At 41.1% G+C, this 24,177-nt stretch overlaps 1 protein-coding gene across 1 annotated transcript in view; it reads right to left on the bottom strand.

Annotated features, from left to right (window-relative positions):
• Positions 1–24,177, bottom strand: part of rab3gap2 (RAB3 GTPase activating protein subunit 2 (non-catalytic)) — an 88,036-nt gene that overhangs the window by 44,978 nt on the left and 18,881 nt on the right. Inside the window, exons 5-12 of the mRNA XM_080200552.1 lie at positions 21,143–21,190; positions 17,319–17,394; positions 8,467–8,568; positions 5,873–5,972; positions 2,562–2,660; positions 1,729–1,877; positions 1,401–1,480; positions 279–368 (exon numbers count right to left, since the gene is read on the bottom strand). Of these exons, the coding sequence (XP_080056678.1) occupies positions 279–368; positions 1,401–1,480; positions 1,729–1,877; positions 2,562–2,660; positions 5,873–5,972; positions 8,467–8,568; positions 17,319–17,394; positions 21,143–21,190 (744 nt within the window). The remainder of the gene's footprint in view (positions 1–278; positions 369–1,400; positions 1,481–1,728; positions 1,878–2,561; positions 2,661–5,872; positions 5,973–8,466; positions 8,569–17,318; positions 17,395–21,142; positions 21,191–24,177) is intronic.

A 24,177-nucleotide genomic window follows, 5' to 3' on the forward strand; every position in this document is an offset into this window, starting at 1 on the left:
AAAAAATACAGATATACAAGAAAAGGATTAGCACTAATTGGTTTGCTCTTCAAAAGGACCAGTGCAGACTCAAGAGTGAATCACCTCCTTCTGACCTATTCTACAATTACACGATCTTGCAGAAATCCTGGGCAACTTTTATCAAGATTTCTTCATGGTGCAACAACATGGACTTCAGAAGGCTAATGCAAAGACAGCTGAAAAAAATCTTTGACAGATGACATGTATGCGACCTTAATATTTCTTCAGTTTTTGTTGTTAAACACACATTTACCCACCTTACAGCAAGAGGGGATGCTGGTTCAACTTTTGGCTTCTGTTTCTGCACCGACTCTTCGTCATGCTTGCTTTTCCAACCAAGCCATCCACTAGAAAATGGATCATAATAGTCACAGTCTGTTAGGGTTTAGGCAAAATGTAAATCTGCCAACAGGCATTTTCTTTAAAATATCACCTCTCCACAGTTAACAGAAAAAGCCACTCCCATCAGCCAAGACACAGCATTGAAAAAAAAACGCAGGCTGGGATTTACTGATCCCACCCACGATGGGAATCATCATGGGCAGGATGGAAAATTTGATGGACTAACCAAGGGAGCACTGACTTTGGGGGAGAATTTCTGAATACTGGCCCTGAAATGTTTTACTATAATTCAGTTGTGTGAACAATGACATTTCATGAACACAATTCTACTTAAAGCTTTTCTAATACATTTTAAATTTATACTTGAACTTCAAGATTCCGTCATTAAATGTGTTTTTAATTTTGTGTTAAATACCATTTTCTAATAAGAGCATAATAAACTTTTGGAACACAAGACTTGATAAAGGGCAAAGAATACTGAGACAGAATCCAACAATTATTACAGGCAACATCCAAGAGAACTGAAGAAAGATTGTGTTAGGCACAACATGAGCAGAAAGTGTCCCCAGTGTGCAGTAGATTGTCATTAATTGCTCATGAGGACTAAATACAATGTAAAACTCAGGAAGTTTCTATTCATTAACTGGAAGGGCAGCTATTAAAATTTTCACACTCTCATCTTCTCCAGAAGCTGATAAAACTGTGAATTACAGCCTAGCAATTCATTTTGCAATATGCAAACCTAAGCAGAGTACAATGCAAAGATAAGTTAATTTAAATCCATATCTGAAAAGGGTGAAAGAATGTGTCTGAACACGAACATGCATGAAGTGGTATCTAAGAGGTCATCCAAGCCAGACGCGCATGAAAAGCAAATATCCCCATTTAACTTGAAATCCCAAACCCCATTCAACCTTATTATAAGCATATAAAATAGAGCATAACTGAAGCAATTTGGCATGTAGTTTCAAAATGATCAAGCGCAGTTCAATAACTTTGAATTCAATAAAAATCAACAAAGAAAACTGCATTCTTACCTAGCTGCATTAAATAAAGCTGATGTGAGCTTGCTGGCAACTGCTAAAGCAACATGCGATAGCAATGGCTGGGTACTACCCTGCAAATAGATGAACAGATAATGCTTCATCAAGATAGTGGGCAAAGTCCTTTTATATAATATTGGCTTTAGAAAGTTACCAGCAGAAAATTTATTTGTTGTAAATCATTTAATTCTAAATTGAAAATGCATTACATGAAACACATTCAAATAATGCATTATTTGCTGTTAACAGAGACTTATTTAGATGCATGGGTGTTCTAAAAATCACAATCTTGAATTGAGAGAAACTGAAAAATATCACACACCTCCAAAGCATAGAAGAAACCAGCAAATGGACCAGAACCAACTGTTACATATTCTGACATAGCTGGTGGACTGCTTTTTACAGTAGCATTAAATCCACCTAGAACAGAGGCAGTCTTCAACTGATCAAATGGACAAAGAGTCATGATTCCTAACACAAAAGAGAAAGAAAAGTTATGACACAAATACATGGAAAGATGTTCCATTCTGCACGAAACCATAAGGACATACATTGCTCCACTATGTAGCTTCCAGTATGCGTAAATGCGCCCAATACTCCGAGTCTGACTGACGGCCTTAAAATGGTTACCAGCAACATTTTTAGCACAGAGAAATATTAATATAGAGGCCTTGGATCCCTACAGAAAAAAAACAACATGCGTACACATTGCGCCTGTTTCAGCTGAACAAAATAAGTGATTGCCATTCGCTGGTTCATTCCTCAATGTCTTGACCACAGTCAAACTGCCTGGTTTAAATTTTCAAACAATGTTTGACAGTTAACTGTCAATCACCATTAACTGATGCATTCTCCATGACAATGCCTCTACGAGAGAACACTTGCCAACCAATCAGCACTCTCTTCTCATATAGTACAATGTTGTCTGGGTGCAAAATAAAAACCTTTGACAAAATGGCCAGAATGCTCCGATTTTGTTCACCCCACCATTGCCGCCAGTGAGAACAGAGAATTTAGCACTCATTCAAAACTGCTAATTTTCCCAGCACCTCATCTCCTTCTGATAATCATTAAACCAAGCTGTCTGCAAATATTATTATGCCAAAAACCTTATGAAATGCTGTTACTTTTTCTAAGAATGGATTATTTCATTACCTATGCTTGCATGGTCCACTATCATATCAACATCCTGCAGGCCCCATTTCTTGTAAGTTAGTGGTGGAGGTTGAATGCTTTCAGCACCTGAAGCTGCAGCTGCAAAAGTAACATAGGAAGACAGTAAAATATGCTGCTTTGAGGAATATAATGTTATTTATTTTGTACAATAACTCAATTTACTTGTCAGACAAGGATTATTATACAATAACAAATCCTGCTGGAGATGCCCTAATTTTCAGTTCTGCATTACTACCAAATGTAATGATACAAGTGAGCCCCAAAATAGCAAATCCCTCAAAAGCTATAGTGGGAGATTCTCCAGAGAGATGGTGTTATTTGGGAGAGCAAACTTAGAGCTTGACTTCTAGCGAAATGAGAGTTGTATAAAAAGTCTGATTTTAAAAAACACTCTCAGGATATAGACACTGTCAGCACGATTAGAACTTATTTCCCATCTCTAGGTGTCCTTGGGCAGGTGGTGGTGAGCCTTCTTGAACTGCTACATCTCCATCATGACCGACACTTACTGTTAGGACAAAAACAACAACTAAACAGCTTTCCTTAGTATTGATGGATGGGTAATAATTTTATTAACAACTCCTCTGGTTAATTAAGCAAAGATTTTTTTAAAAAGTCACCACAGTCCCCAGTTAATCAAGCAAATTTTTTTTTAATGTCACCATAATCCCAGATGACCAGACTGCTCTCCCCTTTATGGATCACCACATCTCAGACAAGGGGCAAGGTTGAGAAAACGGATCTTCGTGAATAATCTCAGCCGGTACAGGAATTGAACTTGCGCTATTAGCCTTACTCTGCATCACAAATCAGCTATGCAGCCAACTGAGCTAACCAACCTCCCCCTTGGTTAATCAAACATCCAGACTAGGACTCCAGAGTTTGACAACACCTATAGTAGGATCCCCGCATGTGATAGTCAAATTACTACAGTCACCTTGGTCAGGTTTATGAAATCGCACACAACATTGCATTCAGAACCTCAAGATAAGCTCCTCTCTCATTATCCTACCTAGTCAAGGCATCTTCTCCAAACTTCCATTTTTATCACTCACCTACCAATAATGCTGACAAATGCCAACTGATCAGGATAGTCTATGCAGTAGTTGTGGCATATTAGAGAACAATTTCCAATCAAACTTTACAAATAAAAATTAGCAAAACTGAAAAAAACATATTGCACCTGGACAAAGTAAATGGATTGTAATGATCTGAAGACAACTTGCACTCCGATTAGAGAAGCTGCATTGTTGCATCATGTCACACAAAGTTTCTCTTCTGAACATGACAAAATTATTTATAATAATTCATGCCTGCAGCATTTCTATTCCTGGCAGTTTCACAGTCCAGTGGACATACCATATTTCATGACAGGTGATTTTCCAAATTCAAGACACTTCATAAATGAGCTCTGCAAATACTAGAGAGCTACTGTAATAGCCAAATAAACTTACAAATGAAGTACTTGGGTGAAAATAATATTACTGGGGCAAAAATAATGTATTTCCTCCCTTATAAATCACAAGGTCTTCACTCCAGATTACAATAGCGTGAACATGACATTTGTGACACCAAGATTGATGAACATAAACTGCCTCCCAGTGCCACAACATGACTTGCTCTTTTTCTGTTTTTCATTAAAAAAAGTAGTACCAATGTGGATTGGGGGGGGGGGGGGGGGGGGGGTGCAGAGGGTGAACAAGAAAGAAAGGGGCTCAGAAATTTAACTATGGTGTTTTTTAAAAATTTTGTTTCTTTAAAAATTGTCAGCAGCTTCTTAGATCACATTTAAATTGAGGAATCTTAGATTTATGACTTTGAAGTATGTGACATTAGATTTGAATGATGCATTCATTATTTTAAAAAAATGAATACCAATCTCATCACTGATTTCACCGTTGAAGGCTAAACAAAAAAATAGTTTCTAAAATTATGGATATTCCAGCATTGCCAGGAGCCAAACAGCTTAAAAAGAACACAGAACATTACTTCAATAGGTTTATCTTTTATAGAAACTAGGCATAGATAAATTATTTTTTGCTATTTAAAATAAATGCTTTGCTTAGAATTATTAATACAGTATATCCAGCATAAGACATGGATGCCAATGCAGCAAAGGCTTTCAAACTTAAATTCCGAGATACCAAGATTCAACCTTAAATATTAGACAAATTACAAGCTTAATTTCTCTAGAAATGTTTTAATAGTGTTTTTTGCTACAGTATTCTAATAATAAAATAATTTTCTGTTCCGGACTTGAGGTTAACACTTGATTTCAGAGAAAAAAAAACAAAATATTGCAGACACTGGAAATCTGAAATAAAAATGGAAAATATTGGAAATACTCAACAGGTCAGGCGACATCTGCAAAGAGACAGAGAGTAAACGATCAGGATACTTTTTGGCCAACGGGAGCTCACCCATCGGCCAGAGGACCGGTTGCAACAACTGACCACATGTAATCTTGTGTTTTCAGCTCATTAAATATACGTCCTTTATATTACCTGATGGGGTTGAAAGTCCAGGTGCCATAACTAAAGGGCATCCAGGCTTTCCCTTCCACCTTTGCCTGGCCTCTGCTCCATCCTTTCCCACTGACACTTCCTCCATTCCTTGGTCATCCTCCATGTACATTGCACTGCCACCACCCAGTCTCAAGCATAGCCTGACATTTTTAGGAACACTCCCTGAAGAGGATAATACAGCTAAAATTCACTATTAATCATCATCATCATCATCATCATATCTGCTTCACAGGTTGCACACCATTTATATGCAGTCGTTAAAGTGATGTTCTGATTACTCGCTGATGGGGAACTTAATTTGGAGAAAATTTAATTCTAGCAGCTATACTTTTAATGAGCATGCATGATATGCAAAAGAGCTTCCAGACATTGTTCACTGGGAAGATAAACCTGTTTTTAAACACACCTTTAAAGTACTGAGACCATAACTGTTAAAATTCATCCCACTACCAGGAAACTTTTTTTTGCCTCCTACCAAAGTAAGCTCCCTTGCCCAGCAAGCTTCCTGCTGCTGGTGAGTCAAGAAGGTTCCATCCATTAGCTCTATTTCTCACCACAGACATTGTCTTATCTGCTGAATATTTCCATACTTGATTTCAGGAGTTTGGATTTTGGCATCTGGGAGTGTCAGACTAGCAGAAAACCTCCCGCCCTTTCCCCCATACACTTTGAAAGCTGCTGGCATGAAGAAACCAAAACGTAATTAAATTTTTTTTACCATAAATATAATTAATACACCAAGCATAATATTTTTAAAAACATTACCTCTTGCCACCTGGTTTCGACAGGCACGCAGAGACTGAAAGAGACTGAATCCATCAATTGTTACAAGCGCAGCTGGATAGAGAATACTCAATTCCTCGTGCTTAGAAAACAAAATGAGAATTCCAATTCCAGTCATAATACAGCAAGAAATCATTGGAATAATGCAAAATTATCTCAAAGACTTTAGCTTCTTTTACATTTTTTATTCATTTATAAGATGTGGGCATCGCTTGTTAGGCTAACGTTTATCACATTTCAGAAGGTGGTGATGAGCTGCCTTCTTGAATCACTGCAGTCCCTGAGATGTAGGTACACTCACAGTGCTATTAGGGTGGGAATTCCAGGATTTTCACCCCGTGACAGTGAAGGAACAGCAGTGTATCTCTGGACAGGATGGTGAGTGACTTGAAGGGGAATTGCCAGGAGGTGGTATTCCTAGGTATCTACTGCTCCTGTCCTTCTCATTGGGAGTAATTGTGGGTTTGGAAAGTGCCATTTAAGGAACCTTCATGAGTTCCTGCAATGCATCTTAGTTGATACACACAGTTACCACTGTTCGTTGACAGTGGAGGGATTGCATGTTTGTGGAAAAGCTAGCAATCAAATGGGCTACTTTGAAATTGAGTGTGGTTGGAGTCCTCAACAAGTTGAGGAGAATTCTATGGATTGTCAATCTTTATGGTGGCAAAAAAGCTGGTCAGATTTATTCTAGTTATTTTCAGACACTAAGCGGATATATCCTTGCAGACACTGTGGGGCGATTCTCCCATCGACACGCGTACATCTCCGAGCACCGGACATCCAGCGTGGTTGGGACCAAGCTGGAAACCGGCGGGAGCAGCGGGTAAGTTATTTTCATTTTATTTGAATGTAATTTAAATGTCATCATCAGGCCTAGGGCTGAATTCTCCAGGCCCAATAACATCTCCTACATGCCAGTACAATTTCACACTGGCAAAGTTTAGAGTAGCTCCCCACTTTCGGGGAACCAGCGATCAGGGTGGACTGGGGAATGATCTGGAGATCGGGGCTGGCCCAAGAATGTTAATGGGGGCTGTGATGGGGCCACTGGGGGGCAGGCAGCACTGCGAGGGTCCCGGGCTAGCCAGTAAACTGCAGGCTGACAGATTGGGGCCACTGCGCATTTGCAGAGGCCCAGAACTGTCAGACTCTGGTCTGAAAAGGCCCTGCCCCCAAACCTTTAATAATATTCACTATTGTGACCTCGGCATTGCACAGAGTGTGAACTGACAGTGAAAAAACCAATCTGATTAACGCTGGTTTTCCTGCGAATTCAGCATTTAGAGCTTTTTTGGGAGAACTATCCCCTGCACTTTTGAAAATCAGGCAATAAAAATCTTTTCTCACTTTTCCATCAGGAAATACAAAGCAGCTGTCCTCTCTCATGTAATGTTTGTAGTGTTTTATTATCGATGAACTGGTTTTTATAACCTCCATATGGCTGATAGACAGCATAAGAAAATTCAATCCTCTCTCTCCTCCAAGCTTAGTTGTAGGAGATGAATATAGTCATAGAATGCCAAGTTAGAAGCGCAACTGTACAACAATAAAGTCTTCAACAACTCTGAAAACATGGGTGCACAAATCACTCGCAAGCAATATTACCATCACAAAAATTAACATGCTAGAGGATTACTTTAAATTATATTTTCCCTGCTTCACCAAGATAAGACCAGTTCATAGAGGGAATTGTGTCTCTTAATCAAGGATAATTTTCTTTGTTTCATTGTTTTGCACTAAAGACTGCATGGTCCAATATATAAGACAACATCAACTAAATATACCAGTTCACCAAACTCAGTTTAAAAATATGATCCTAAAATTACTACTCAGACTCCACAAGGCATAACAACCTTGTAACCTCACAAATATTGCAACATAAACATGAAAATAACCCTTGATTTTGTAATTAAATATGGAAAAAAGCTCCTTAACCTAACCCAGTTAAGTTGAACTGCACTACTTCTGTGTAATCTAGTCATACAGGAAAATCTGCTGTTATCATGCTCTGGGAATCAGTGGTGCAGATTAATCAAATATTCCTGTTAATCAAGAAGCAAGGTGAGTCGTGTGTTTTCATCCAATCTGAAAGCTCAGCACAGGTGTTGAGGTCTCGTGAGAAGTAGAGGAGTATACGGATCTCGAGAGCAATGTAGAAGGGACATTGCGCTGCAGAACAGGAAGAGGTTGAGACTGGAGCGAGAACAGGCCACCAATAATAACTACCGATGTGACTGACATCGCCAGTCAAAAAACAGACCCAAACCCAGAATTCCAGTCAAGAGACAATTCTGTTTGGCAGAATACTAGAAAACAGAAATTTTACTGTACTTCCAAATATCTCACAAGGTAAAAATACAAACCAAGTAATTTGATAAATCCCCCAGCACATTATACAGATATCTTTACCGGTGGTTTCCATAGTATGGGTACGAGATATCTAATAAATATTTAGATAATAAAAATAAGATAATATTATCTATTCAGCAGCATTGTATATGCACTACATAATCAGGTCTAGTTAACAGAGTACCTTATCCAATCAGTTTCTAAAATGCTTTGCAAAAGCTCACCTGCTCTGTCACACCAGGATGTCTGGGAATCTCATACGTTCGACACTTCAATTGCAGGACTGGGTCTTCATTTAAAAGTTGTGCCAAAAGGAGTACTCCATTCTACACAAAAAACAAAGAATGGATTCTTCTAACAACAATGTAAAGAAACAATAGTTGTGACTGTCCACATTCTTAAGCAGACAAGCAGCTTTACAGCACCATCAATTTTAATCACTTTTGGTTCATGCTAGGTGAGACTATGGATTGTTATTCATTATTCTCCACTTAAAAATATTTAACTTTGAACCAAATCCTGCAAAGTGGGGTAGCAGGTTTCCCCATATCTGGATGTGTGGCACCATTCAAGAGGGAGTGAGGTGGACAAGTGTGGATCAAGTTTGTGTCAATGAGAAATGAATTACAATGAATTTGATGAAAGGTCATCAACCTGAAATGGTAACTCTGCTTTTTTCCACAGATGTTGCCTGACCTGCTGACTAAATTTGTATTTGGTGATCTCTCCAACTTTAATCAACATTCTGCCATAATGAATATAAATCTACCAATACCCACTGTCAAAATAATTTACTGACAATCTCCTACTGAAACTGTGAACACTGACTAAACATGAAGGAACAGCAATGCTTCACAAATCCTGCAGCACAATAATTTGTTATTGCTGCTATGCTGTGCAAAAAAAAACTCTAGGGCAAGAATTTGCAATTCCTCAGATAATGAAGTGGTCCGTGCCTGCACACAACAAAAACTGAACAACATCCAGGCTTTGGCTGCCAAGTGGCAAGTAACATACATCGCTGATTAAGTGCCAGGCAAACACCATCTCCAACAAAATTTTAATATTCCCTCCTCGATAACAAAAATGTCAAATGCTGACCGAGCTGCACCCACCTCACCCTACAACCCCCTCATTTTGAAAAATATTCTGGCGGAATATACATACTATATACAATGTGGCTAAAAGCCTGTCAGAAGCTTGATCTTTTGCAGCAGTGGCTAACCTCCTGATTTCTCAAAGCTTGGAGCATAATACCTCTAAATCACACACCACTCAGACATACATTGCTCCATAAAAAATTCTTAACATCAGTCCAAAAAAATATACTTTACTAATATGGTCTTGCATCTTCTAGTTCTACCCAACAATTTACTTCCAAAGTAATATTCTGGATCAATATTTTCTCTAGAAAATTATCCTTCAGATACCTTCAAGCTGAAAAGCCAAGTCTACCCAATCTTCCCTACTAACTCAACACAACTAGCACTGGTCACAGCTTTGCAGTTTGTCTCTGCACATTCTTTAACATTTGGCAGTCTCTTATTTCTCGGTGACTGGAAATAGGCATGTTGTTCAAGGTATGGGGTTGCCAGTGCACAGATATTAGTTCCTACCTCCCTTTGACTCGCGTTCCATTTTCGGGACTATATAGTATTGGTGAACACATTTAACAGAGATCATAAACATTTGGGTCACTTTCAGTTTCATTCACATCCATGCAATATGCATGCCATTGAGCAGCATGGTGGCACAGTGGTTAGCACTGCTACCTCAGCACCAGGGACGCAGGTTCAATTCCTGGCTTGGGTCACTGTCTGTGTGGAGTTTGCACATTTTCCTTGTGTCTGCGTGGGTTTTCTCTGGGGGCTCCAGTTTCCTCCCTCAGTTCAAAGATGAGCAAGTTCAGCAAATTAGCTATTCTAAATTGCCCCTTCGTGTCAGGGGACTAGCTAGGGTAAATGCATGGGGTAATGGGGGTAGGGCCTGGGTGGGATTGTGGTTGGTGTAGACTCGATCATGTTTCATTTCCAGATGTAGCATTCACATTTGTTTACCAAACAAATTTCATCTGTTATTGTTCTGTCCACATATATTTTTCTCACTGCAATTTCTAAGCTAAGTCCTTCAGTTAATCTTCCTGATTTGATATCATCTGCAAAAGGTGATAATTTTGCTTTCAATCTCCGAACTGCATAGTTTATTTAAAAATTGCAAACTTATTGGTAACCAAACCAAGATTTCTTGCTCAGAACATCCTTCAACTGGCATAAATATTTCCACAAGCACTTGTTGCTTTCTTCTCTTCAGGGTAGTCTTTTATCATGAGGTGTTTATAATCATAAGAGTTCTAGAGACAAGAGTTGAAAGAAAGAAATTGTTCCCATTGGCAAAAGGAGTGAACGCAGGTTTAAGGAGAGTGACAAAAGAGTGAGATGACAACCCGATAATGTGGTGTCCCTTGACATCAAAATGACATTTCATTATGTTCCAAGCACAAGTCCTTAAACTCAGTGTTCCCAACATTTTCAAAGAACAAAGAAAAGTACAGCACAGGAACAGGCCCTTTATCCCTCCAAGCCTGTGCTGATCATGATGCCCTAACTAAAAAAAAAACTTTGTCCTTATTCAGTCCATATACCTCTATTCCCTCCCTATTCATGTACCCATCCAGGTGCCTTTTAAATGTTGCTAATGTGTCTGCTTCCAACACCTCCTCTGACAGCGTGTTCCAGGCATCCACCACTGTGTGTGCAAAACTTCCCCTGCACTTCTCCCTTAAACTTTCCCCCTCTCACCTTGAACCTCTGCCCCCTTGTAATTGACACTTCCACTCTAGGAAAAAGCCTTTGACTATCCACCCTGTTTATGCCTCTCAATTTTGTAGATCTCTCAGGTCTGCCCTCAGCCTCCATTTTTCCAGTGAAAACAAACCTAGCTTACTGAACCTCTCCTCATACTCAACACCCTCGAGACCAGGCAACAGCTTCTTCCCTGCTGTCATCTGACTTTTGAATGGAACTACCTTGCATGAAGTTGGTCTTTCTCTACGGCCTAGCTATGAATGTACTCTCTCCTTTACTTCCTTATGTATGGTATGCTTTGTCTGTATAACATGCAAGAAACAATACTTTTCACTGTATACTAATACATGTGACAATAACAAATCAAATCAAAAACATCTTGGTTAGTCTCCTTTGCATTCTCTCCACAGCTTCCATGTCCTTTTGGTAGTGTGGTGACCAGAACTGCACGCTATGCAGCCTAACCAAGGTTTTATTTGGCTGCAAGATGATTTCCCAACTCTTGTACTCAATGCCCCAGCTGATGAAGGCAAGCATGCCGTATGCCTTCTTAATTACCTTGGCCATCTGTGTTACCACTTTTAGGGAACTGTGGACTTGCACACCCAGATCCCTCTGTGTATGTTAATATTCTAAGGGTTCTGCCATTTATACTATAATTCACACCTAAATTTGATCCTCCAAAATACTTTACAGTGCAGAAGATGGCCATTCGGCCCATTGGGACTGCACTGACCACAACTCCACCCAGACCCTATTCCCATAACCCCACATATTTACCCTGTTAATCCCCTGACACTAGGGTCAATTTAGCAGGTCAATCAACCTAACCTACCCATCTCTGGGCGTTTCGAGGACATCACGGCACATTTGTCTGGATTAAATTCCAGCTGCCATTTCTGTACCCAAGTCTCAAATCTATCTATCTATAATCCTGTTGTATCCTGACAATCCCCGGCATTATCAGCAACTCCACTAACCTTCATGTCATTCACACACCCAATCCATTTTCCTCCAGATCATTTATATATACTACAAACAAAAGAAGTCCCAGCACTGATCCCTGCAGAACACTAATAGCAACAAATCTCCATTCTGAAAAACATCCTTCCCACTGCTACTCTCTCTATTCTATAACCAATTGAGTTCTGATTCCATCTAGCCAGCTCACCCCGAATCCAGTGTGATTTTAGTTTTTGTACCAGTCTGCCATGTGAGACCTTGTCAAATGCCTTACTTAAGTCCATATAAACTACATCCACAGCCCTTCCCTCATCGATTATCTTTGGCATTTCAAAAAAACTCAATCAAGTTTGTGAGACATGACCTTATAAGAACATAAGAACATAAGAAATAGGAGCAGGAGTAGGCCATCCAGCCCTTCGAGCCTGCCCCGCCATTCAATAAGATCATTGCTGATCTGTCGCTGCTCAGTTCCACTTTCCCGCCCTCTCCCCATAACCCTTAATCCCCTCTCCTATCAAAAACCCATCAACCCGCATCTTAAAAATATTTAGCGAGGCAGCCTCCACCACTTCAACGGGCAGAGAATTCCAGAGATTCACCACCCTTTGAGTGAAGAAGTTCCTCCTCAACTCCGTTCTAAACCGCCCCCCTTTTATCTTGAGGCTGTGCCCCCTAGTCCTATTGTCTTTTTTGAGCGGGAAGAGTCTTTCCACCTCTATCCTATCCATCCCATTCATCATCTTATACATCTCAATGAGATCTCCTCTCATTCTTCTAAATTCTAACGAGTACAAGCCCAGTTTATTCAGCCTCTCCTCATAGCTCAACCCCCTCAACTCCTTCCCCATATAAAAACATGCTGTCACTAACCAGTCCATTTGCTTCCAAATGTGCATATATCCTCTCCAAAAGCTTTCCCACTACTGACATCAGGCTCACCAGCCTATAATTTCCTTGATTATCTCTACTTCCTTTTTTAAGCAAGGGAACAACACTGCCTATTCTCCAGTCGTCTGGAACTTCGCCTATGGTCAAAGAGGATGTGAAGATAGTTATTTCTCCCCTTGCCTCCCGCAGTTACCTAGGACAGGTCCCATCAGTCCCTGGGGACTCGTCTATCTTAATGCAATTTAGGATACCCAACACTTCCTCCTTCGATATATTGACATTCTCTAGAGCATTCTCACACTGTCCCTGACCTCAACATCCACCATGTCCTTCTCCCTGGTGAATAGTGATACAAAGTACTCATTAAGGATCTCACCCATTTCCTATGGTGCCAAGCATAACTTTCCTCTATTGTCCCCGAATGGGCCTACACCTTGTCTTATTACCTTCTTGGTCCCAATGTATGCATAAAAAGCCTTGGGATTCTCCTTGACCCTGTTTGCTAAAGAGATTTCATGGCCCCTTTTAGCCCTCGCAATTCCGCATTCCTACTTTCACTGTACGTCAAGGGTTTCGTCAGTTTTTAGATGCCTAGACCCAATGTATGCTTCCCTGTTCCTTTTGACTAAGTTTACAATTTCTTTCATCATCCATGCTTCCCAAGTCCTGCCATTTTTATCCTTCATTTTTGTGGGGACTTGACTGTCTTGCGCTTCAATCAACTGGTTTTGAAAGTCTCCCCCATGCCAAATATAGATTTGCCCGCAAAAGCCACTCCAATCGACATTCCTCAGTTCCTGTTTAATTTGGATGTAATTAGGCCTTGCCCAATTAAATCACCCTCACCTGAGGGCCATTCTTGTCCTCATCCATGACTCCCCAATATTGTATGGAATTATGGTACTTAAGCCAAAAATGCAACCCCACAGAAACATCAATCAGCTGGTCTGGCTTGTTCCCCAATACAAGCCTAATATAGCCCTGTCCCTGGTTGGATTGTCAACCATAGAAAGCATTCTTTCTGGTTGTACCACAGCTTGGTATGGTCCCAAGACTGCAAGGAACTACAAAAGGTCATGAATGTAGCCCAATCCATCACGCAAACCAACCTCCCATCCATTGACTCTGTCTACACTTCCCATTGCCTCAGCAAAGCAGCCAGCATAATTAAGGACCCCACACACCTCCAACATTCTCTCTTCCACCTTCTTCTGTTGGGAAAGAGATACAAAAATCTGAGGTCACATACCAAGCAACCTAAGGACAACTTCTTCCCTGCTGTCAGGTTTTTGAATGGACTTACCTTGCATTAAGTTGATCTTTCTCTACACCCTAGACTGTAACACTACATTCTGCACTCTTACTTCCTTCTCTATGAATGGTATGCTTTGTCCGTATATAGCGCAAGAAACAATACTTTTCACTGTATGTTAATACATGTGACAATAATAAACCAAATAAAAAAAACATACTGCATCAAAAAGCCCACATCTAACCAACTGCTCTCCATCCAAGGCCCTGGCTCTACTGGAGAAAGTTACAGTCATAACTTTAACTTCCACAACTTTTCAGTATCTGACTCCTGTCTCTTGCGGGCTGTTGGGAGGTCTATAATACGCTCCCAACATTGTAACTTCACCCTTCCTATTCTTGAGCTACACCCATAATGCCTCACTACAAGATCTTTCCCGTGTGTCCTCCCTTAACACAGCAATGGTGTGCTTCCAAATCATCAAAGCATCTCCTCCATCCCTTTTGTTTCCCCTTCTGCTCATCTAAAACAACGATATCCCAAAATGTTAAGCTGCTGGTCCTGTCCTTCCTTTAACCATGTCTCCATAATTGCAATAACATCATAATTCCATGCAGTAATTCAGGCTCTCAGTTCATCTGTCTTACATGTTGTACTTCTTGCATGGAAGCAAACGCAATCCAGATCTCCAGTCCTGCCAAGCACCAAGACATCCCTCTGCACTATGTCTGTCTCAGTCTCACTTTCTTCCCCAGTCCCGACACTTACTGGCATGCTGTTCTGGCTCCCACCCTTCTGCCATAGTGTCAACCTTCCTGAACAGCACAAGCAATTCTCCAACCCAGGATATTGGTGCCCGACCAGTTCAGGTGAAACCCGTCCTTCTTGCACAGGTCCCATTTTCCCCAGAAGATATCCCAGGGATCCATATATCCAATGTCCTCCTTCCTATACCAGCTCTTTAGCTACATGTTCAAATGTACTACCTCCCTGTTCCAAGCCTCACTAGCATGTGGAATGGGGAGTGATCCTGAGGTTACTACGCTACAGGTCCTGCTTTTTAACTCCCTACCCAACTCCGAGTTGTTTCACTTGACCTCTTCCTGCCTATGTCATTGGTGCCAATGTGGACAATGACATCTGTCCGATACCTTCCCGTTTCAGGATGCTCTATATCGGCTCAGAGACATGTAGGGCCCTAGCACCAGGGAGGCAACACACATAAGAACATAAGAAATAGGAGCAGGAGTAGGCCATCTAGCCCCTCGAGCCTGCCCCGCCATTCAATAAGATCATGGCTGATCTGAAGTGGCTCAGTTCCACTTTCCCGCTTTCTCCCCATAACCCTTAATTCCCTTGTCTGTCAAAAACCTATATATTTAGCGAGGTAGCCTCCACCACTTCAACGGGCAGAGAATTCCAGAGATTCATCACCCTGTGAGTGAAGAAGTTCCTCCTCAACTCCGTTCTAAACTGCTCCCCCCTTATCTTGAGACTGTGACCTCTTGTCCTGCTGTCCTTTCTGAGCGGGAAGAATCTCTCTACCTCTACCCTATCCAACCCTTTCGTTATCTTATACGTCTCTAAAAGATCCCCCCTCATCCTTCTAAACTCCAATGAGTCCAGACCCAGTTTATTTAGTCTCTCTTCATAGTCTAACCCCCTCATCTCCAGTATCAGCCTAGTGAACCTCCTCTGCACTCCCTCCAAAGCCAAAATATCCTGGCGCAAGTGCGGCGACCAAAACTGCACACAGTACTCCAGCTGCGGCCTCACCAGTGCCCTATACAGTTGCAGCAAGACCTCCCTGCTTTTATATTCTATCCCCCTCGCTATAAAGGCCAGCATCCCATTTGCCTTCTTGATCACCTGCTGCACCTGCAGACTGGGTTTTTGCAACTTATGCACAAGGAGCCCCAGGTCCCTCTGCACCGTAGCATGCTGCAGCTTTTCGCCCTTTAAATAGTAATCACTCCTACTATTATTTCTGCCAAAGTGGATAATCTCACACTTGCTGACACACGATCCTAGAGTCTCATTCGCAGCCACAGACACACCTGTCTGTGCCCCTGACTATGGAATTTCAAAATTAACTACTCTGGTTAAACATCTCTAATACTAATAAAACTCCATGCTAATACTTTAGTCAGCATATGGAGGAAGACAGTTTGCACGTAAGGGTGCTTGAAAAATGCAAGTTATTTTTAAGGAAATCTCAGTCAACCTGCATAGAATTACATGGAATATAAGGCATAAAAACAGACCATTCCACTAAACCAATCTATATTGACATTTATGCTCCACTTGGAGCCAATATGAACTGGGATACCAGCCACAGAACATCATAAAGTGATTACAAAAAAGAACATTCAGCAGTCAGGCAGCACCGTATGAGAGAAAGAGTTAACATTTCAAGTCAGTGCCTATCGTCAAATGTCAGAGATGCAATAGATTTAAAGCAAGTCAGGAAATCTGGAAAGTCTATGATTGGGTGGAAGGCAGAAGCAATTAAATAGCAAAAGGAGATGTCAATGGGCCAAGTAAAGTAATGAAAGATGGGTCAAGAGGGGTATAAATGGGAAAAGCAGAGTAATCACCAACTGTCATCCGAAATAAAAACAGGGCAGATGTTACAATCTCCCCATGCTCTTTCCTTGCATTTGTACTTGCTTAAAACATGTTGCATCTCTAATTTTTTCCAGTTCTGATAAAAGGTTGTTGACAGCATGGTGGCACAGTGGTTAGCACTGCTGCCTCACAGCACCAGGGGCCTGGGTTCAATTCCCGGCTTGGGTCACTGTCTGCATGGAGTTTACACATTTTCCTCATGTCTGCATGGGTTTCCTGTGGGTGCTCCTGTTTTCTCCCACAGTCTGAAGATGTGCAGGTCAGGTTGATTGCCACTTAGTGTCAGGGGGACTTGCAGGGTAAATACATGAGGCTACAGGGACAGTGGCTGAATGGGTTGCGGCCATTGAAGACTCAATGAGTCAAATGGCCTCCTTCTGCACTATTTGTTAACTTTGTTTCTTTCTCCACAGTTGCTGCTCAACCTGAACATTTCAAGCATTTTGCTGTTTTTATTAGATTTCCAGCATGTGCAGTATTTCACTTTTGTATTTACATTTGAATTCCCCCAACCTAAATAAAAATCTGAATTAATTACCTCGGTGTAAAACCGTACATATCCAGAGGTAAAACCTATAATTATACATGTCCAGTCTGGTCGTCCTGTGGAGCTTCTGTCAATCAGAACAAAAGTTATTTAGTTCAGCATCTTTCAACAGTTAAATTGTACTGAAACAAACAAACCATTAACACAAAATTCTAGGGTACATTTGTGAAACTGCTGTGGCTTTGGTGATTTTGCTTCTTCAATAATTGTTATATAAAAGCGACCTAAATCTAAACGGTCAGGCACAACTACACGCTTTTCCTAGAAATCTGAGGGAAGGGAAGAAACACAAACATCCTCCTGTGTAGAAGTTGTGTCAGAGGACTTCAGAACATTATACCCTCTGTTTCAGGAGGGTACAAAGGGATAAACTAATTAACCATTGACTCATCAGTTTACCATCATCGGGAAGTATTCCACCCTACCAGCCTCCTTATTCAAAGGATAAGGCCATTTCAGCCAACTCCTGCATGATGTTACCATGAAACACATCTTGCCTTCATTCCCCTCGTCACCACCCCCCCTACCCATCAGCATTCCACAGGGACTCCTCGCTCTGTGACACCCCGATCCACTGCTCCATCATGTCCAACTCCCAGTCCCCTTCTTACAGACTTTCCCTTGCAATCACAGAAGATGCAGCACCCATCCCTTTACCACCTCCCATTCATGGCCCCAAATGCTCCTTTCAGTTTAAGCAGCGTTACCTTATACCTCCTTTAATTTGTATGCATTGGGACCAGTGAAATCTCCTCTACACTGATGACCACTTTACAGAATACCTTCGCTCAGTCTGTGAGCATGATATCAACTTTCCTGTTTGCTGAGTTAAAATGATACGCAACATGTCCATCCTTGGCCCACTGAACTGATGAATCCAGTGAAGACCAACTGGAGTAAGAGCATCTCGTCTTCCAATCAGGCACATTACACCCCTCAGGGCTCATCATTGAGTTCAGTAACTTTAGACTGTGACCTTTCTTCCTCCCCATAACCTTTTTCAAGTAGGTCAATCCCATCAATGTTGTACAAGCATCATTATGGTCAAGTTACACACCATCCTGACTTGAAAATTACTGCCATTTCTTCATTGTTGCTAGGCTAATATCTCCAAATTTCCTCTTCACCACCATCGCAAGAGCTGCTGCAGTTCAGGAAATCTCATCATTTTTCGGAGTAACTAGGAAAGAGGTCCTCCAGCAGCTCCCAGAATCATAAATACCAATCTTCAGCCAACTCGATTCACTCTACAAATCAAGAACGTCTGAAAGCACTGAATACCGTAAAGGCTACAGATGCTGCCAACATCCTGACAATGTACTTAAAGTTTATGCTCAGGAACTGGCTGTGCTTCAAAATAAGCTGTTCCAGTGCTACTACAACACTAGCATCTACTGACAATGTGGAAAATTGTTCAGATATGAACTATCCATAAAAAGCAGGAGAAACTTAACCTGGCCAATCACCACCCCATTAATCTCCTCATGATCACCAGCGAGATGATAGAGGTATCATTGAGCATCAGGGAGCAAGACATTGCTGAATAAATGCAACATGATAGCATGATCAATTTGGATTCCACTAGGGTCACTCTGCTCCTAGTCTTATTATAGACTTGGTCCAAACCTGGACAACCAGCTGAACTTACAAAGGCAGGTGACACCAAGACAGCATTTGACCAAGTGCGGCATCAAGGAGTCCCAGCTAAATTGAAGTCAATAGGAATCAGGGGCAAAACTCCCCACTGCTTGGAGTCATATCTCACTCAAAGAAAAACGACTGGTTCCCAGGACACTGCTGCAGGAGTTCTGCAGGCTAGTATGCTAGGCTGAACCATCAATGCTTCATCAGTGACCTTCCTTCCACCATAAAGGTCAGAAGTGGGGATGTTTGCTGAGTTCAGTTCAGATCGCTGAATCTTCAGTGCTGTTTGCAACTCCTCTGATAACGATGTTGTCTGTGCCGCATTTGAAAGGACCTGGACAACATTCAGGCTTTGGTTATTAAGTGGCAACCGAACAAGGACCAGGAGTAGACCATTCAGTGCCTTAAGCCGGCTCCACCATTTAATAAGATCACAGCTGATCAGAGAGTAATCTCAAATCTGCATTCCACCTACTCCGAATAACCTATCACCCTTTTGCTTTCCAAGAATCTATGCACCTCTGCCTTAAAAATATTCAAGGACCCTGCTTCCACTGCCTTTTCAGGAAGAGAATTCAAGAGATGAAAGAAACTTTACACCATACAAGTACCAGGCAATGGCCATCTCCAACACAAGAATCTGACCAACTCCCCAAGACATTCAATGACATCACTGAGTTTTCCCATAACCTGGGGGTTATCAATGACCAGAAACTGAACTGGACCTACCACATAAATTATATGGCCAGAAGTGTCGGTCAGTTGCAGAGGGAAATTCTGAGTCCAGTAACTCACCTCCTGACTCCCCAAAGTCTGTCCACCATCTATAAGGCACAAATCAGAAGTGCGAAGGAATGAACGCTCCTGTGTCTGGATGAGCACAGCTCTAACATCACTCAAAAAGGTTCAACACCATCCAGGACAAAGCAGCTTGCTTGCTCTGCACCCCATCCACTAACTTAAGCATTAATTACCCCCACCATTGATGCACAGTGGCAACAATGTGTACCACTAACAAGATGTATTACAGCAACTGCTCCTCCCATAGCATCTTTCAAACCTGCAACCTTGACCACCTAGAAGAGCAAGGGCAGCAGATGCAAGGAACAACAAATCCCCCTCCATGCTACATATCATCCTGACTTGGAAAGATATGCCATTCCTTCACTCTGTTGCTCAATTAAAATCCTGGAATGCCTAACCAGCAGCGCTGTGAGTGTACCTGCATCAGTTGGACTACTCCACTCCCATCTTCTCAAGAATAATTAGGGATGGCAACAAATGCTGACCTTGCTAACAATGCCCAGGTCCCTTAAAGAACAAAAAAGGTGGCCTTGCCAGTAACAGCTAGATCAGGTCAAGATTGCTTAAACTAAAGCCAAAAAATCTTGTTTAGCTGCTGAATCATCAGGGAAGCCAGCATTAATCCACATCCTTTCAATAGACAGTCCTCTTTGTTAGATTACAGCAAAAATCCAACTATAAAATAATAAAAATAAGATTCAACAATTGAAACCAACCAAATACTGGATTCATAATGTAGATCATTTCTGGTAAAACTAAAATGTTAATAGACAAGTGACATTTTTAAAAGGTTTTAAGTGACTGTCAGTGATGCTTATGAATTAAATTGATAATAAGATTCTGGATAGCAAATGTTACATCAGCTACTACTTTGTTTAAATGGCAACAATTTAATAAGCTATTGGGGTACTTCAATGCTTTGGTTTATTCTAATTAAAAACAGCATTTTTGAAAAGGATCATTAATTATTTTAATTTGTCATCTTTACACATACTGTGCACAGACTGCTTTAAATTAAGGTCATTCATTGGCTTGAAGAAATCTGGGGAGATCTTTCCAGCTAAGATTCAGACTAGCTAATAAGCCAAAGATGAAATTACTGGATGTATAACACACACACACACACACACACACACACACACACACACACACACACACACACACACACACATTCTTCTACATTCATTTCCTAAACAAACAATCTTAACCTGCCAAATTTTCTAAAAAAAACAACAAATATTGTTCATGTATTAAAAAAAAAATCAAAAATAAATCTACTGCAAAATATTTGTATTATTCAGTTAACATTTCATTCATTTGATCAAACTTGCATAGCTATACAAGGGTCCTGGAGTAAAAACACTTACCTTTTCTGGCTTGCTAGTGGAATACAAATAGCACTACTGACACATTCACTGTAGATAAAAAACATGATAAGTAATCAAATTAGATGTCACTTGTCCATGGCACATCACAGATCTTAAGTGCAGCAATAACCTCATGAAAGAGGAATCAAACAGATTAATTCATTGCAATGAAACCACACTTTATATAAAATGAGAAATTACTGGCTGGGATCCTGAAATGAAGAAGACATATGAAAGAACCCTTGTATCAAGCAATATTTCCATCATCTAGGTTCCGAGAAACTGGCTCAGGTTTAGGAAGAAATTCAATACATGCTGGAACACAATTTGATTGCGCCGAGCCAGAGCAGCTAGAGTTCCCCGCTTGCGCTTGCACCTAACTTCAATGATTCAACAAGGCTCCTCATTGCTTATAGAAGGGTTAATTCGGTGACCAGAGATGTCTCCTACCCGATTCCTAACCTGGTAGACTGTATCCACAGAGGAGCAAATACCAAATATATACTGCAAAGAACAAGTTCCCTGAAGGTCACGTAAACTACCTATAGGGCATGTTCTGAGTCAAGGGCAGATGTTGCCCAGATGCAGGATTGCCCAGGATTTCTGTCCCCTTGACTAATGGAAAAAAATGCCATTCTGGGGAATGTACAAGTCCTACCACAACTTTGTTTCGTACCTCTGCACTCTAGGCACCCTCCTGAGAGGCTTGTTACAGAAGTAAAGCAGTGTGATCAAGGAGGTGCCAAACAATTTTCAAAAGACTGAATGCCATATTAACCACTGGACTGGAAACTCAGGACATTCACCAACCCTTTAAAGTGGTAACTGATACTCGTGATGGGGTAAGTGCCATCCCGCTTCAAGACAATGGATCTGGGCAGAGGGACCAGTTCAGTACTTCCTAAAACAAACTGAACAGGCATCATAAGGAGGAAATGCTAGGGCTGTTTCTGGCACCATATGTCTGAAATTGATATAAAGATCCCTTAGTTTATAGAGATCACAGCCCTTAACATTTATGGAGAAATTCAAAACTCAATGCAAAACTATTTTAATGAAGTCTGCTTTTGCAACCATGTTACAGGGAAAAGCAGTGTGATAGCTGATGCTTTAATCCAGCAGAGGATCATGCTGAAAACTGTAGATTATGAGGAGCCAGTTCCAAGCTGTGCAGAATGTAGCTAGTGTGTGATGTAGGCAAGAGTGAGTTTTTAAGTATGAATGTATTTTTTTAAAAAACAACCATGTAATAAATGTTTACACCACAGCATTTCACTCCTCGTGTTACAGAAGTGTCATGAAACCATGCTTTATATCAAATATTTTTTAATTTACTGGCTAGAAAGCACTAATTATTTTGTTTTAAAAAAGATTGAAGCCATAATCCATTGACTTGGGATCACAGTGAAGGATGGCTGAACATTTGCATCACTGTACCTCCTGCATTCCAGAACTATTAAAATGAAGACAACCTTTCTGCGAAGCTGCAGCAGGAAAAAGATCCTGGTGAAAGGATGAATGGGGCCAATTCCCATTCTACTAGCCAAGCATCCAGACAATCACCTGGATAGAGATAAACCATTAGATACGATCACCATATCAATGGGATCTTGACTGAGAAAGGAATTCCCAGCCATAATCTAATCAGGGAATTCACTAGCTATGCCCATACTTGGATCACTGGGCACGAGTTCATGTTGACGTTAATAGTTTTTGCATAAAGCCAATCAACTGAGAAACTGAAAGAACAAGACTGAGTGGATCCTGCCGCTCTATTTCCCTATCCAATGTGCACATTGAACCTTGTGCACTGATTTTGACAGTCCAGGTACTGCAGGCAGAGTTTTTAGAAAGAACAAAATCTCGTGTTGCTGTCTCCACAAGAACCAAAATTCCCAAATACAGCTTCAAATCACAAGAGTGCCAAAAGAACCAGAAACGGTTGAGTGAAAGCAGCAGAACTACCAAGTTCAGGTTCAAGTTAGCTCAGTCACCAACCTGTCTACTCTATTAATTTTACTGGACACCAAATTACTTATTCTATTCTCCCCCACTCTGTAGTCTATTTGTACATGCATGAAATTCAAAAGTGTGATGTATGCATGTGAGAAAGAAAGTTTACAATAAAACCTATCCATTTTTTGAAAAAGACCAAGAAAGTCTGATCACATCTTTTGTGGTCATAACATGTAAGCAGTTAAATACTCACAGAATTGGCAAAAAAAAGTGTCACAGTCATACACAAAGAGGGATAAGAGGAAAGACACTTGACCCCTCGTCACTGGGTTACTCAATCAAATGTCAAGCAGTTCAGACAATTCCTCTCAAATACAATCCATTCAAGCTAATAATTTATGTTCATATGCAAAGTGCCACCCTGCAATTTTCAGGGCATAATCCTCCATACTGTATGACCAAGGATGCTTTTCCACCCCCTCTTCTCCAGCAACATGAAAAGATAGTCAGGACAGTCTTTGTGGAGTTTGCACATTCTCCCAGTGTCTGCATGGGTTTCCTCCAGGTGCTCCAGTTTCCTCCCACAGTCCAGAGATGTGCCGGTAAGGTTGATTAACCATGCCAAATTGACCCTAGTGTCAGGGGATTAGTAGGGCAAATATGTGGTGTTATGGGAATAAGGCCTAGGTGGGATTGTGATCAGTGAGATTTGATGGGCCAAATGGCCTCCTTCTGCACTGCAGGGATTCTATGATGACTCTTATGAATTCAGTTGTTACTTAGCATGATATTTAAGACTCATGGTGGCATGGGGCGTGTTAAGACAGCAAACTGAGGGAGTGTTCCATTGCTATCAATTAAGATATAGAGCTAAGATGCAGTGTGAGCACCCATTCTTGTGTGGTTGCAAAGAGAGACATTTAAAATGTGTGTGTGGCTAATGTGGCACAGGAGTGATGACTCTGCAACACTTGCCTATCATTCACTTTGCCAGACCTCAAGAAGTCACTCACTGGATCCAAATCCTCCTCACCCCTCACTCTTCCAAGACTTCCTGCCGAGCCTGCTTTGTGATGCTG

This window comes from Carcharhinus amblyrhynchos, chromosome 12 (assembly GCF_965287045.1).
Source record: "Carcharhinus amblyrhynchos chromosome 12, sCarAmb.v2.hapA, whole genome shotgun sequence".
Classification (NCBI taxonomy): domain Eukaryota; kingdom Metazoa; phylum Chordata; class Chondrichthyes; order Carcharhiniformes; family Carcharhinidae; genus Carcharhinus; species Carcharhinus amblyrhynchos.